This window comes from Artemia sp. Qi Xiang Cuo, chromosome 14 (genome assembly GCF_049724085.1).
Source record: "Artemia sp. Qi Xiang Cuo chromosome 14, ASM4972408v1, whole genome shotgun sequence".
Taxonomy (NCBI): domain Eukaryota; kingdom Metazoa; phylum Arthropoda; class Branchiopoda; order Anostraca; family Artemiidae; genus Artemia; species Artemia sp. Qi Xiang Cuo.
The window spans coordinates 12,499,220-12,514,728 of record NC_142807.1 but is presented as its reverse complement, the minus strand read 5'-3'; the positions used below and the strand labels follow the sequence as shown (position 1 = coordinate 12,514,728).

General features: G+C 35.4%; 1 protein-coding gene across 1 annotated transcript; it reads right to left on the bottom strand.

The window, feature by feature from the left end:
* Positions 1–3,811: 3,811 nt before the first annotated feature.
* On the bottom strand, positions 3,812–15,248 carry LOC148944146 (uncharacterized). The gene is made up of 2 exons (XM_089100328.1): positions 15,181–15,248; positions 3,812–4,104 (listed from the first exon to the last, which is right to left on the bottom strand). Exons 1-2 carry the CDS (start codon positions 15,193–15,195, stop codon positions 3,871–3,873), a joined length of 249 nt encoding a protein of 82 aa, XP_088956454.1. The 5' UTR covers positions 15,196–15,248; the 3' UTR covers positions 3,812–3,870.
* Between the last annotated feature and the right edge of the window lie 261 nt (positions 15,249–15,509).

The following is a 15,509-nucleotide window of genomic DNA, read 5'->3' as shown; positions in this document are numbered from 1 at the left end:
AACATTACAAATATTTTCCTTTGTACTTACTACAACATTGAAATTAAGCTGAAAATTGCATTGAGGCCCTGCGGCTCTCACCATCCCCAAAGTTTTGGGAATTTCCCCGAAAATCTTGCAAAAACGGAGCACAAAGGCCTAGAAGTCTCTAAGCTTTAAATCTAGCCCCGAGTGAAACAAAATCTTGAGCTGGTGAACTTTGAGCAATTAATATCATAATATATCAAATATTCAGTTTAATTTTAATAGTTCTTTCCAAGACTGATTTTTGTTATCTGAACTTTGAACCATTTTTGACAAAATGGCTATATCAAAATTTTGATCTGATGCATTTGGGGGGAAAAGGGCGTGGGTAGAGAAGGTCAACTTCCCTCCGACCACTTTTGAATCTCAAAAAGTGAACTAGAACTTTCAATTTCCAATCAAATAAGCACTCACTGAAGTTTATACAAGCATCCCTTTCATAAGAACCATATATGCCTACAGAACATAATTTACAACGCCTTTTCCCGGGCCCTGGGGATTTGTGTCGACACCGGAGTTTTCCTTATCAGATGTTTCAATTATTTAAAAAAATGGTTATCTCAATATTTTTATCGGATGGGTTTGGGGAAAAGGGGCCTGGGGGACGGGGGGGAGTTGCCCTTGGATCTCTTTTTATTCTTAAAAAGTGCACTGACTCCTGGTCTTCTCTGCATGATCTGACGCCCCCCCCCCCGAAAAAAAAGAAACAACATTTTTTAACGATATTTTATTCCAAAAATTATGGTAATTCATCCCTGGCCCTCCATGGCCCGACCCTTCACTCCAAAAAAAGAACAACTTATTAAAATTTGGTTGTGTTTTGCCCGACAATCCTCCCTCCCCCTAAAGTAATTATACATAATAAGTCATGGGTGCTAACCCTTTGCCGTCCTCCATGCCCCCCCTCCAAAAAAAACGAAAAAAAAAATTTCAACAACAATAATTTATTCCGAAATCATGCGAGTTCAGTTTAATTTTATTAGCTCTTTCCAAAAAGAACTCTTCAAGACATCTATATTTTTCACTACAAACAAGAATTTGGCTGCTACCCATGTCCCTGACGGTAAAAACATAGGGCCCACAGCGTAATTGGCGCCTTACTAAAACGAATAATATTACAAATATTTTCCTATGTACTTACTACAACATTGAAATTAAGCTGAAAATTGCATCGAGGCCCTGCGACTCTCACTATCCCCGGAGTTTTGGGGATTTCCCCGAAAATCTTGCAAAAATGGAGTGGCAAAGGCCTAGAAGTGTCTAAGCTTTAGATCCAGCCCTGAGTGAAACAAAATCTTTAGCTGGTGAGGCTTGAGCAATTAATATCATTATATATTGAATATTCAGTTAGTTTTAATAGTTCTTTCCAAAACTGTTAATTTATTTTAGAATAAAAATTATGTTGAAATTGAGAATCTTGAAAAACTTAAATCTTTGCCAATAAAAAACGAACAGAAATTAAATAAAAAAACTTTTCAGAAAAAGACGTTTTTTAAAGAAAAGTAAAGGCCATATTAATCTTAAGATCAGAAGAAATAGAAATCTATAATAATTCAAACTCAAAACGACCAGAAATTACAATGAAAGAATAAATGAAACCCAAAACTAACGGAAATTAAATTAAGAATAATAGCAGAAACGAATTATATTCCAAATATTTCCTTTTGTACATATTACAACATTGAAAATAAACATACAAGTTACATGAGAATAAAATTTTGAACTGATGAGCTTTCAGCAATCACCATCATTTTATATCAAATATAGCTTCTTTCCAAGACTGTTCAAGACAAATATAGCTTCACTACAAATAAGACTTTGGATACTGCCCCCTTCCCTAACTGTAAAAGTCTAAAGCCTACTGCGTCTTTGGTGCTTCACTTAAAATGAATTATTTTACAAACATTCTTTTTCAGTTATTACAGCTTTGAAAATGAAAATAAAATTACAGTGAAATAAAATCTTGAACTAATGATCTTTCAACAATTCATAGCATTATATATCTAACATTCAGTTTGATTTTATTTGTACTTACAAATACTGTTCAAGACACATGTAGTTTTCAGTAAAGCGCCAATGACGCAGCAGGTTTTAGACTTTTACATTGAGAGAAGGAGGCAAAACACATACTGTTGTTGGTAGTGGCTTTTGCCCGTTTTAAGCTTGATTTGCATATTCAGTTTAAGTTTCACTCGTTTTAAGATTTATTTATTCATTTACATTAGTACTTATTGTATGTTTGTTTGCTATGATTGCTTATTTAATTTCTGTTCGTTTTGGATTTCATTTATACTTCAATAGCAAAATATTTTTGTTCATGTTAAGCTTGACTTACAAATTAAATTTAAGCTTTACTCGTTTTAAGATCTATTTATTCATTTATATTAGTACCTGTTGTATAATTTTTCTATGATTGTTTATTTAATTTCTGTTTATTTTGGGTTTCATTTATTTTTTAATTGTAATTTCTGATCGTTTTGAGTTTGAGTTATTATAGGTTTCTAACTTCTTCTGATTTTAAGTTTAATATGGCCATTACTTTTCTTTAAAATACTTCTTTTTTGGAATTTTTTTTTTATTTAATATACTAAAAAGCTAGTTAAAATTGACTTTGTGATAAAGCCTCTAGGCTATTGGATGGGTAAATATTGAGAGATAAACATTTTAATAGAAAAAATCCATAATTTATCTCCTGAAACTTATAGGCCTTCCCAGAGGTAGGCCCTTAAAATGGGACACTTTTTTTGAACGAATTTAAAATTAAAACTGTACCCCAAGGTCAAGGAGGTCATTTTAGGAAAAACCAAAATCCTTTCAGTCTGGGGGGTGCTCAAATAAGGCCGTTCTTTGTTCCATTAACCTTGAAACTAAGTATTTAGGGCAAGAGTATCGAACTGTAAAATTAAATAGTTTAAGAAAAGGAACCTCAGAAAATGAATAGGGCAAGGTGGTAGCCTGTAAAAAAGTCGGAAGGCAGTAAAAGAAGTCGGGTGGGACTAAAAGAGAATAGAGGAGACAAAGAACTTAAAAAGGACAATGAAAGTCGAAATAGCCTAAGGGAAGATGGAAGGAAACGACAAAAAAGTCAGAAAGAAAAACAACAAGTCAGAAAGGAGTAAAAGAGGCTGGAGGAGACCAGGAACGTGATAAAGGACATGAGTAAATCAGAAGACTGTAAAGGAAGGGCTCCAGTACTTGTGTCTATGACTATGTCGACTTGCAACTGCGATTGGGAGTACTTGCGATGGTGACTGTGACTACTGGCAGCTGCGACTGCTTTGGACTGCAATTGCGGCTTTTTCAGACTTCGATTACTTGCGATTGCGATCCAGTATGACTCTGACTAATTGCGACTGAGACTACCTTTGACTGCGAATACTCGCGACTGTGGCTACTTGGGATTGCAACTGTGGCTACTTGTGACTGCGACTATAATTACTTGTGACTTTGACTACCTGAGACTGTGACTGTGATCACTTGCAACTGCAATCGCGACTACTTGTGACCGTGACTACCTGCAACTCTGATTACCTACAAATTTGACTATGACGATTTGCGGCTGCTATTGTGACTAGTTATGACTATGACTCCTTGTGACTGCAATTACCTCCAAGTGTGACTACTTGCAGCTGCGACAACTTGTGACTGTGACTACTTGTGACCTTGAATAAGCTTACTTGCGACTTTCTTCTATCTTATTCTTATGTCTGTCAATGTCAAAACCAAGTTTCTGAATTCCTACTGGATTACATATGCATGTATATGATATTCGTTTCAAGAACAGTAGTAGACTTTAGACATCGACATTTATTTTAACAATAGAAATTACAAAGAGTTTTAAAAAGTTCACCAGTAGCCAAGTCCTCGACCATAGCCATAACCACCGTAAAAGGGGCTATAAATGCCTCTGTTTAATCCAGCACCGTAAGACCCATAAAGACCACCATAACCATAGCCAAGTCCAGCGCCATAGCCAAAACCATAGCTTGGTAGGAATGATTCACTTCCTTGAATGTCTGTGGCTTCCTTTTTCTCTTCTGCTGGTGCGCAGAAAGCAACAGCAAAAAGGGCAAGGAAAACCTAAAAAAAAAGAAATTGATTAGCAACGATGTAGGTTTTACCAACTTTTCTGTCATAAAAACATAATAAAATAATTTTTCTTGCATTGCGGGCCCTTCAATTTCTTATTTCCTTATTAAATTAAAATAGATTAAGGAAAAAGAAACTTGTGCGTTTTCCAAGAAAATAACAGAAATGATCTGATGAAAATAAATTTTTAAGTGGGAAATAACTCACATAAATTATTATGTTTATTACTTCACTATGACAAAGGTTTTGTTTTAGCAGCAATTATGTAATTGAGGCTAGTGGGTCAGATATGGGCTTCCAATTACATCAGTCTTTGCATTGGATAATTTCAGTTTCAGCTATTTCTTAAACAACTGAATCAATTTGCTTTAATAGCAATGAAGAGTCACTAGGAATAAACAAAGTTGTACTAAGTTTTTAAGTGCACTATCTGTGACATTTAGCACACATCCATTTTTCTATGTTTCTAAATTCTTGGCTATTTCTAATCTTTCTAATCTGTTTCTGATTTTTTCTAACGTCAGTTTAGTTTTTTCTAAGGCAAATAGATTTTTATAGAGAATTTGATTTGTTGCAGCGTTCTTATGTAACAGAAACAGGACATTTAGAACTAGGGATGTCTGGTAGCAGTACCCCTCCCCTCTGATTATCACTAAAATTAAATTTTCGGTGCCTGGCCCGGTGCTCTTTAGATTCAAAATTGGGGTAGCAGTTTACCAATTTTAGGATCCAAACGCATCTAAAATTTCTATAGCAGACTGCTAAATCTGGCACCCCATGAAATTCAGTATGTTTGGTCTCAGTCCTGGTATTTTTTTTTTTAAATTGAGCTCTGATGAGTGGGATAATTTGTTTTCCAACATTTCTCTTTGGTTAGAGCAACCACGGGTACCTTGTAGAACATATAAAAGTACTTGTAGGCTATACCTCCTGCCGCTCAAGAAGTGAAGTTAGGTTAACCCTGATAAAATACACATAAATATGATAAAAATATAATACTTTAGAAGCAAATTTGGGCTATGTATTTGCACAGAAGTGGGGGGTACAGTTTATAGTACAGTGGGTCTGCATGCGAAACGTGTTAGCTACAATTATTACGATCAGAGGCAACGCTGTAGCGTTGCCTATAGTAAAGGCCATACGGCTCCAATGTTTTATTATTATTATTTATTATTTATTATTTTTTCCCCCAGAGGCACTTCATATGGAAGGGGTCGTCGTAGAAACTTGAAAGGGGGCTTATTCGATTGGAAATTGAGAGTTCTAGTGCCATTTTTAAGAGTCGAAAATGATTGGAGGGCAACTAGCCCCCCCCCACGTCCACCATTCCCCCAAACACATCCAATCAAAATTTTGAGACAGCCGTTTTGTTCAGCGTAGTTGATTTCCAGATAGAAAATATGTTTTTGAGGAGGACACTCCCCCACAACCCTCAAGGCAAGAGTTTTAAGTTATGCCCTTGGGGCATATAAGGTTTTTCTAGAAGGCGTTGTCGTATAAACTTCAAAACAGGCTCATTCGATTGTAAATTAAAGAGCTAGTGCCCTTTTTAATAATCAAAAGTGATTGGAGTGTAACTAGCCCCCCCCCCCCCCCCCCCACGCCCATCATTTCCCCAAACACATTCAATCAAAATTTTTAGGTAGCCATTTTGTTCAGCGTAGTTGATTCCCAGATAGAAAATATATTTTTGAGGAGGAAACTCCCCCAAAACCCTCAGGGCAAGGGTTTTAAGTTATACCCTGGGGGCATATAAGGTTTTTATAGAAAAGGCTCATTTTTTTATAGGCTCATTCGATTGGAAATACAAAAAGCTAGTACCCTTTTTAATAGTCGAAAGTGATTGGAGGGCAACTAGTCTCCCCCACGCCCATCATTCTCCCAAACACATCCAATCAAAATTTTGAGATAGCCAATTTGTTTAGCGTAGTTGATTTCCAGATAGAGAATATGTTTTTGAGGAGGACACTTCCCCCAACCCTCGGGGCAAGGGTTTTAAGTTATGCCCTGAACGCATATATGAACGATGTTGGCACAATGTACTATTTATTATTTTTTCCTTTAAAGCAGGGCACTTCATATGAAAAGGGTCGTCGTAGAAACTTCAAAAGGGGCTCATTCGATTGGAAATTGAGAGCTCTAGTGCCCTTTTTAATAGACGAAAGTGATTGGGTGGCAACTAGCCCCCCCCCCCCACACCCATCATTCCCCCAAACACATCCAATCAGAATTTTGAGATAGCCATTTTGTTCAGTGTAGTGTACTTCCAGATCGAAAATATGTTTTTGAGGACACTCCCCCAAAACCCTCAGGGCAAGGGTTTTAAGTTATGCCCCGGGGGCACATAAGGTTTTTATAGAAGACGTTGTCGCAGAAACTTCAAAAAAGGCTCATTCGTTTGGAAATTCAACGGGCTAGTGACGTTTCTAACAGTCGAGAGTGATTGGATGGCAACTAGCCCCCCCCACGCCCATCATTTCCCCAAACACAACCAATCAAAATTTATAGATAGCCATTTTGTTCAGCGTAGTTGATTTCAAGATAGAAAATATGTTTTTGAGGAGGAAAAATATATTTTTGAGGAGGACACTCCGCCACAACCCCTCAGGGCAAGGGTTTTAAGTTATGCTCTGGGGGCATATCAGATTTTTAGAGAAGGTTTTGTCGTAGAAGCTTCCAAAAAGGCTCAGTTAGTTAGATATTGACAGTTCTAGTGTCCTTTTAAATAATTGAAAATGATTGGAGGGCGACTAGTCCCCCCTTACGGCCATCATTCCCCAAAACACCCCCAATCAAAATTTTGAGATTGTAATTTTGTTCAGTGTAGTTGATTTCCAGATGGAAAATTATTTTTGAGGAGGACACTCACACAATCCTTAGGGCAAGTGTTTTAAATTATGCCCTGGGGGCATATAAGGTTTTTATAGAATGCGTTTTCGTAGAAACTTCAAAACAGGCTCATTCGAATGGAAATTAAAGAGCTAGTGCCCTTTTTAATAGTCGAAAGTAATTGGAGTGTTACTAGCCCCCCCCTCCCCCCACGCCTATCATTTCCCCAAACACATCCAATCAATATTTTCAGATAGCCATTCTGTTCAGCGTAGCTGATTTCCAGATAGAAAATATGTTTTTGAGGAGGAAACCCCCCCACAACCCTTAGGGCAAGGGTTTTAAGTTATGCCCTGGGGGCATATAAGGTTTTTATAGAAGGCGTTGTTGTAGAAACTTCAAAACAGGCTCATGCGATTGGAAATTAGAGGGCTAGTGCCCATTGTAATAGTCGAAAATGATTGAAGGGCAACTCCCCCCCCCTCCCATCATTCCCCCAAACAGATCCAATCAAAATTTTTAGAGAACCATTGTGTTCAGCGTAGTTTATTTCCAAATAAAAAATATATTTTGGAGGAGGACACTCCCCCACACCCTTCTCGGCAACGGTTGTAAGTTATGCCCTGGGGGCATATAAGGTTTTTAAAGAAGGCGTTATCGTAGAAACTTCAAAACAGGATTATTCGATGGGAAATTGAATAGCTAGTGCCCTTTTAAATCGTCGAAAGTGATGGGAGTGTCACTCGCCGCCCGCCCCCCCCACACACATCCAATCAAAATTTTCAGATAGCCATTTTGTTCAGCGTAGTTGATTTCCAGATAGAAAATATATTTTTGAGGAGGATACTCCCCCACAACCCTCAGAGCAAGGGTCTTAAGTTATGCCCTGGGGGCATACAAGGTTCTTATAGAAGGCGTTGTCGTAGAAACTTCAAAACAGGCTCATTAGATTGGAAATTAAAGGGATAGTGCCCTTTTCACTAGTCGAAAATGATTGGAGGGCAACTAGTCCCCCCCACACCCATCATTCCCCCAAAAACATTCCAATCAAAATTTTGAGATAGCCATTTTGTTCAGCTTAATTGATTTCCAGATAGAAAATATATTTTTGAGGAGGACACTTCTCCACAACCCTCAGGGCAAGGGTTTTAAGTTATGCCCTCTGGGCATATAAGGGTTTTATAGAAGGCGTTGCTGTAGAAACTTCAAAACAGGCTCATTCGATTGGAAATTAAAGGGCTAGTGCCCTTTTTAATAGTCGAAAATGTTTGGAGGGCAACTCCCCCCCCCACTCCCATCATTCCCCCAAACACATCCAAAAGTTTTCTTCTTTATGCCAACTACGCTGCCCCCACTCCAAAGACTTTAATAAGGTGAAGTTTTGTATGGGAAGAATACATAGTAAATCTTTTGTAAAATACTAAAAATTACAGCCATACTTAAAATAAGGTTAAAATACATACTTTGCGATAAATGCTAAATTATTGTGGCACAAAAAATCCGAAACATGGTCTAATCAAAATGACGCTGTTCTTTCTGCATCAACAAATGGAATAACCTAGCAAGATCCATTCATTGTTGCGTGAAAAAATCAGGTTTGATTTTTCAGAGGCATGTAAATTAAGCTTTCTATAGCAAAGGCCATAAGGCTCCAATGTTTTATTATTATTAATTTAAAAAAAAAACTTACATAAAAATAAGTTTTCTAAGAAGAGTAAAGAGCCATATTGAACTCAGGACCAGCAGAAATTAATTCCTATTGCAGTTAAAACTCAAAAAGACCAGAAATTACTGTTAAAGAATAAACAAAATCCCGAACGAACAGAAATTAAAATTAACTATCTTACAAACGTAAAGATAACCGGTGCAAACATAGATAAATGAATAAATATTATATAGCTTCAATATTTTTATTACTTTCCCCCAGAGCTGCTTTATATGCAAGGGTAAGAAATACCATTTTGTTAAAAATAGTTGAAAGGTCAAATCGTAGTCAAATACGCCGTAAATTAGTCCAAAGAAGTCAATAAGAATCAAAAATCAGAATTTAAGAAAATGAAGCGAAAATAGTGAAAATTTTTAGTTTATTTAGAAGTAACAGAGGTCTTTAAACTCCCCCTCTCCCAGAAGTGTCCCCAACCGGCGGAAAATTTCCCCAAGCAAATAACCCATGGTCAAATCTCCCGATTTTCCTTTAATAAAAACAGCCTAGACCAGAAATACTCGCAATAATCCAGAGGGATTAAATAGCACCCCCCCTCCTCCACCCCTTCCTTTGAACTAATTCTGTTTATACCTGAAGGCCCAGTGAGAGTTGGAATGTTTTGGTATTAACACACATTAGGCATCTGCTCTCCTCCCTAACAAGGAAAGAAACGGAGAGTGTAAGGCAGTAGCGGCTCCAAGGGAGCGGTGAGGGGGTGCCCCCCTTAACATAGTCTAAAGTAATGTAATTTACTTAATTAACGCAAGATTGCGTTAATTGAACTTGCTCCTAACGCAAGTTTATCGGATCAACCTATTTTGCACCCCCCCCCCTAAATTACAGCCATACTTAAAATAGGGTTAAAATACATACTTTGCGATAAATGCCAAATTATTGTGGCTCAAAAAATCCGAAAAATGGTCTAATCAAAATGATGCTGTTCTTTCTGCATCAACAAATGGAATAACCTAGCAAGATTCATTCATTGTTGCGTGAAAAAATCAGGTTTGATTTTTCAGAGGCATGTAAATTAAGCTGTGTATAGCAAAGGCCATAAGGCTTCAATGTTTTATTATTATTAATTTTAAAAAAACCTTACATAAAAGTTAGTTTTCTAAGAAAAGTAAAAATCCATATTGAGCTCAGTACCTGCTAAAACTAATTCCTATTATAGTTAAAACTAAAAAATACCAGAAATTATTGTTAAAGAATAAACAAAGCCCCGGATGAACAGAAATATTACTTGACTATCTTACAAACGAAAAGATAACCGGTGCAAACATAAATAAATGAATAAATCTTATATAGCTTAAATATTTTTACTACTTTCCCCCCAGAGCTGCTTTATATGCAAGGGTTAAAAATACTATTTTGTTAAAAATAGTTGAAAGGTCAAATCGTAGTCAAATACGCTGTAAATTAGTCCAAAGAAATCAATAAGAATCAAAAATCAGAATTTAAGAAAATGAAGCGAAAATAGTGAAAATTTTTAGTTTATTTAGAAGTAACAGAGGTCTTTAAACTCCCTCTCCCCCAGAAGTTTCCACCAACCGTCGGAAAATTTCCCCAGGAAAATCGCTTAAAAATACCATTTTGTTAAATGTAGTTGGAAGGTTAAGTAACAAAACTCTGGCTTCAACAAATCCCCCTAGGGCCCAGGGATATGAATGGATTCTCGTATAGACTTCAGAGAGTGCTTATTTTGTTGGAAATTGTAAGTTCTAGTCCAGGTCTTAAGAGTCAAAATTGATCGAAGGGAAAATAAACCCCCCCCTCCCCCACACGCCCTTTTTCCCCACCCCTTTCTTTGAACTAATTCTGTTTATACCTGAAGGTCGAATGAGAGTTAAAATGTTTTGGTATTAACACACACATGTTAGGCATCTGCTCTCCTCCCTAACAAGGAAAGAAACAGAGAGTATAAGGCAGTGGTGGATCCAGGGGAGGGGACACTCCCCCACAATCCTCAAGGCAAGGGTTTTAAGTTATACCCTGGGGTCATATAAGGTTTTTATAGAAGGAGGTGTCGTAGAAACTTCAAAAAAGGCTCATTCGATTGGAAATTCAAAGGGTTAGTGCCCTTTTTAATAGTCGAAAGTGATTTGAGGGCAACTAACCCCCTCTCACGCCCACCTTTTTCCCAAACACATCCAATCAAAATTTTAAGACAGCCACTTAATTAAACGTAGTTTTAAGTTCTGCAAATTAGGTCTTTGAGGATGACAACTCCCCCAGAGCCCTCAGGGCAAGGGTTATAATTTAAGGATTCTCCGAATCCTTCCCATTATTTCTTATGGAAGGGACGCTCGTATAAACTTTAGAGAGTTTATACCATTCGTATAAACTTTAATGTTAAATTGTAATTAAGTTGTAAAACAAAATGTTAAAAAAAAGTTAAATTGAGTTAATTTGTATTGAATGGTATGAAAAGAGTAGAAAGAGTGAATGAGTTTTGGTTTATTATAAAAGATTGTTTGACGCTGCTCAAGTCACAATAGTGGCTTAATAAAACGTCATACTTTCTTACCATCTCTACGTTAGTTGATAATGTTATTCAAAAAATGTGTTGTAAGTGCCAGTTAAGTATGATGTATTATTAGTTGAAAATAAAAGTCAAGTCAAGTCAAGTCAAGTCAAGAGGGCTCATTTGACTGAAAATTGAAAGTTCTTGTTCACTTTCTAAGAGTCAAAAGAGATTGGAGGTTAAATAGCCCCCCCCCTCCTCCAAGCCATAAATACATCAGATAAAAATTTTGTGATAGATATTTTGTTAAAATAGTTCAAAGTTCTGATAACAAAAAACTACAGTGTCGACACAGCCCACCAGGGCCCGGGGGTAGGTGTTTTAAGTTATGCCCTGGGGCATAACTTATTAAGGGGGGTTTATAACTTATTGGAAGGGGTTTTGTATTGGAAGAACACATAGGAAATCTATAAGGTTAAAATACATACTCTGTGATAGGTGCAAAATTGCTTTGGCACACAAAATCCTATTAAGGTCAATTCCAAACAGTCATGATCCCTTTGTGTCAGCAAGTGAATTGGTCTAAACCCCCTTATTGGAGCTATTTTTTCAATCACTTCACTGCTGTCAATCGCTGTCCACAAGTTATGCAAGCTGTCTATTGTTCATATATAAGGTTTTTATCAAAGAGGTAATCGTATAGACTTTGAAAAAACCCTCATTCGATTTAAATTGAAAGTTCTAGATCTGTTTTTTAAAGTCAAGAATAATTGGACAGTAAGTACCCCCCCCTCCATGCCATAAAAACTTGAAACTTTTTGCAATCAAAAACGAACAAAAATTAATTTAAAAAAAAAACTTTCCGAAAAATAAGTTTTTCAAAGAAAAGTAAAGGCCATTTTAAACTTAAGCTCAGTTTATAATAATACCTGTTAAAATTCAAACTCTAAACCACCAGAAATTACTATTAAAGAAAAAATGAAACCCAAAAAAAACATAAATTAAATAAATAATCATATCAAAAACATACAAAAAGTAATAATATAAATTAATAAATAGATATTAAATCTATTAATGATTGGATTTAATATGAAAATAAAGCTTAAAACTAAAAAAAATGTTTTGCTATTAAAGTATAAATGAAAATTAAAACGACCAGAAATTAAATAAACAATCAATGCGAACAAACATACAATATATATTAATGTAAATGAATAAATAAATCTTAAAACGAGTGAAACTTAAAAAGAATATGGAAATCCAGTTTGGATCGAATAAAAACAACTACAAACAAGAGTTTGGGTATCGTCTCACTGGAGAAGCCCAAAACCTACTGCGTCATTGGTGCTTTACTGAAAACGAATTATATTACAAATGTTTTCTTTTGTACTTAATATTGAAAATAAATATTAAAATTACAGTAAAATTTTTAACTGATCAGCTTTTAGCAATTAATATCATTATGCATCAAATATTCAGTTTCATTTGCTAGTTCTTTTCAAGATTGGTCAAGGCAAATATAGTTTCACTACAACAAAATTTGGATACTGCCCGCTTCTTTAAATGTAAAAACCTAAAGCCTTCTGCGTCATTGGTGCTTCACTGAAAACGAATTACTCGTATATTACAAAATTATTATTTTCCAGTTCTTACAGCATTGAAAAATGAAAATAAAAATTACAGTGAAAAAAAAATCTTGAACTGATGGATCTTTCAACAATTAATATCATCATATATCTAATATTCAATTTGATTTTGTTTATACTTTCCAAGACTGTTCAAGACTGATATAGTTTTGCAATTTTTTTTAACTCTGCCATTTTTTCTAACTAATCGTGTTAGTTTGTTATGAAAACATTCTATGGCTTCTAGGCATTTCTATTTCAGCGGAAAACTGCACCTCAAACTTTGTGGAACATGCATTTTCTTGCATGAAACACCAAAATATAATGAAATATCAAGTTTCAGAGTATTCTATCACTAACAAACAAGTGTCATTCGTATTTTTGAATCGGAATGGTCAATTTAGAGAGTGGAGGTTAGGCTAATTCTCTTTGCAACCCCTTTTCGTTGTGGTATGATTCATATTTTCAACACCTGGTGTACAAACGATCATATAATCTACGAAGCATACAACTACCCCAAATCAGTATCAATAAATAAATGAAACCAAAAACGAACACAAATTAAAATAAATATTAGAGTCAAACTTAAAACGAGCATAAATTAATATGAGTAGAGTTCAAAACCCCTATGCTTTCTAAAAGCCAGAATATAATTTTTACTTTACTGAAAAAAACTCAAATGAGCTTACTGAAAAGAAATGTGCATTGTCAGTTTTATATACATGTGCTTATATTTATTCCATAAAATCTTAATTAATTTTTGATTTCTTAAATTTATAAAAGTGAAAACATTTCAAAGAATTGCTTTCAGTAAAGCGCCAATAACGCAGTAGGTTTTAGGCTTCTGCAGTGAGGCGATACCCAAACTCTTGTTTGTAGTTATTTTTATTCGATTCAAACTTGATTTGCATATTCTTTTTAACTTTCGCTCGTTTTAAGATTTATTTATTCATTTACATTAATATATATTGTATGTTTGTTCGCATTGATTGTTTATTTAATTTCTGTTCGTTTTTATGTTTCATTTATACTTTAATAGCAAAACATTTGTTTTCGTTTTAAGCTTGATTTTCATATTCAATCTAAGCATTACTCGCTTTAAGATCGATTTATTCATTTATATTGTTACTTGTTGTATGTTTTTTCGCTATGATTATTTATTTAATTTCTGTTCGTTTTGGGTTTCATTTATTCTTTAGTAGTAATTTCTGGTCGTTTTGAGTTTGAATTTTAACAGGTATTCGTATCAACTGAGCTTAAACCGGTTTACAGTGCGTCAATGCATGGACAACTTGAGCAGTAGGGGGTATATCATACAAGTACCCATATAAATATTATTCTTGCAACCTTATATTTTTGGTTCTTGGGTAAAAGGGGGTGGAGGTAGTACGTCAATAAAATTTGTTCCCGGTTCTCTTCCATCTATATAACCAATTTTTTTTCTAAAAGGACTGTTTTAGTACGTAATGATTCAATTGGTACCCCCGACTTTAAATCTATTGAGGCCTGAACTCAATAGACTCAATAGATCATCAAGGAACGGAGTTTAGTATACACCCCCATAACCCTCTACCGTTTTTTACCACAATCAGCTCAAGAAAGCCATCCCTTGTAAACAAGGCACACACACCCGTAACGTTTCTAAGGAAAAGTCCGATTACCTAGCATTGCATCTTTGCGCGAGTGATCGGAGGGTACTTAGCCCCCCATGCCCTCTTTTCCCAGAATGCTACCGATCGAAATTTTGAGATATCCATTTTGTTGAAATAGTCCTAAGGTCAATAAGTCCTAAGGTCGATACGCTCACCCCTGGAAAAAACAAATAAACATGCACCCGTGATCTTTCTTCTGGCAAAAAAAAGCAAAATTCCACATTTTTGCACATATGAGCTTGAAACTTCTACAATATGGTTCTCTGATACGCTGAATCTGATCATGTGATTTTCATTAAAATTATATGACTTTTAGGGGGTGTTTCCTCCTTTCTTCGAAAATACAGCAAATTTTCTCAGGCTCGCAACTTTTGATGGGTAAAACTAAACTTGATATATTTCATGACATGATTTTCATTTGGATAGTCCCTAATTTTCAACGATGTCTTCCCTTTGATCAAAAATCAAATAAAAAAAACATATTTGTTCGACTAAAAGTAAGGAGCAATATTAAAACATAAAACGAACAGAAATTATTACTTGTATGAGGGGGGTTGCCCCCTCCTCAACACCTTGATCTTCACGCTAAAGTGTTTTAGTAGTTTTGAAAAAGCTTCTTATTGTTCTAATTAATGACTCTCGTGTTTCATGAATCGTTATTATGGAATTGGGACAAAATCCAACATGCCTATAATCCAAATAGATCTTTGGAAGAAAAAAAAAACAATCTTTTAAGTCAGCAGTTCTGCTTTGCTTTTATAGCGCGAATATACTGAAAAAATATTGACTTACAAATAGTTTCATCATATTTGGTTGTTTCAATAGGCAAATTTCTTAGAAAACAGTTTCAGTTCTGATGTAAACAAAATGCTTCATAGGGACTTTTATTCAAAATCTTTATTCGCCAAGACCTTGAAGTGCACTCAGTTTTTTGCATCTAATGGCCAAAGAACTTGAAAAACAAAATGTGCCTTATTGTGTCGGACAGTTTCATTAAAGATAAAGGAAATGTTCTTCCGGATTACTCAATATGCCTATTGTGTTCATTAACAATTCTGTATTGTTTTGGTATTTCAGATTTAACAGTATAGTGTTGCCTATAGTAAAGAGCCATAAGGGCT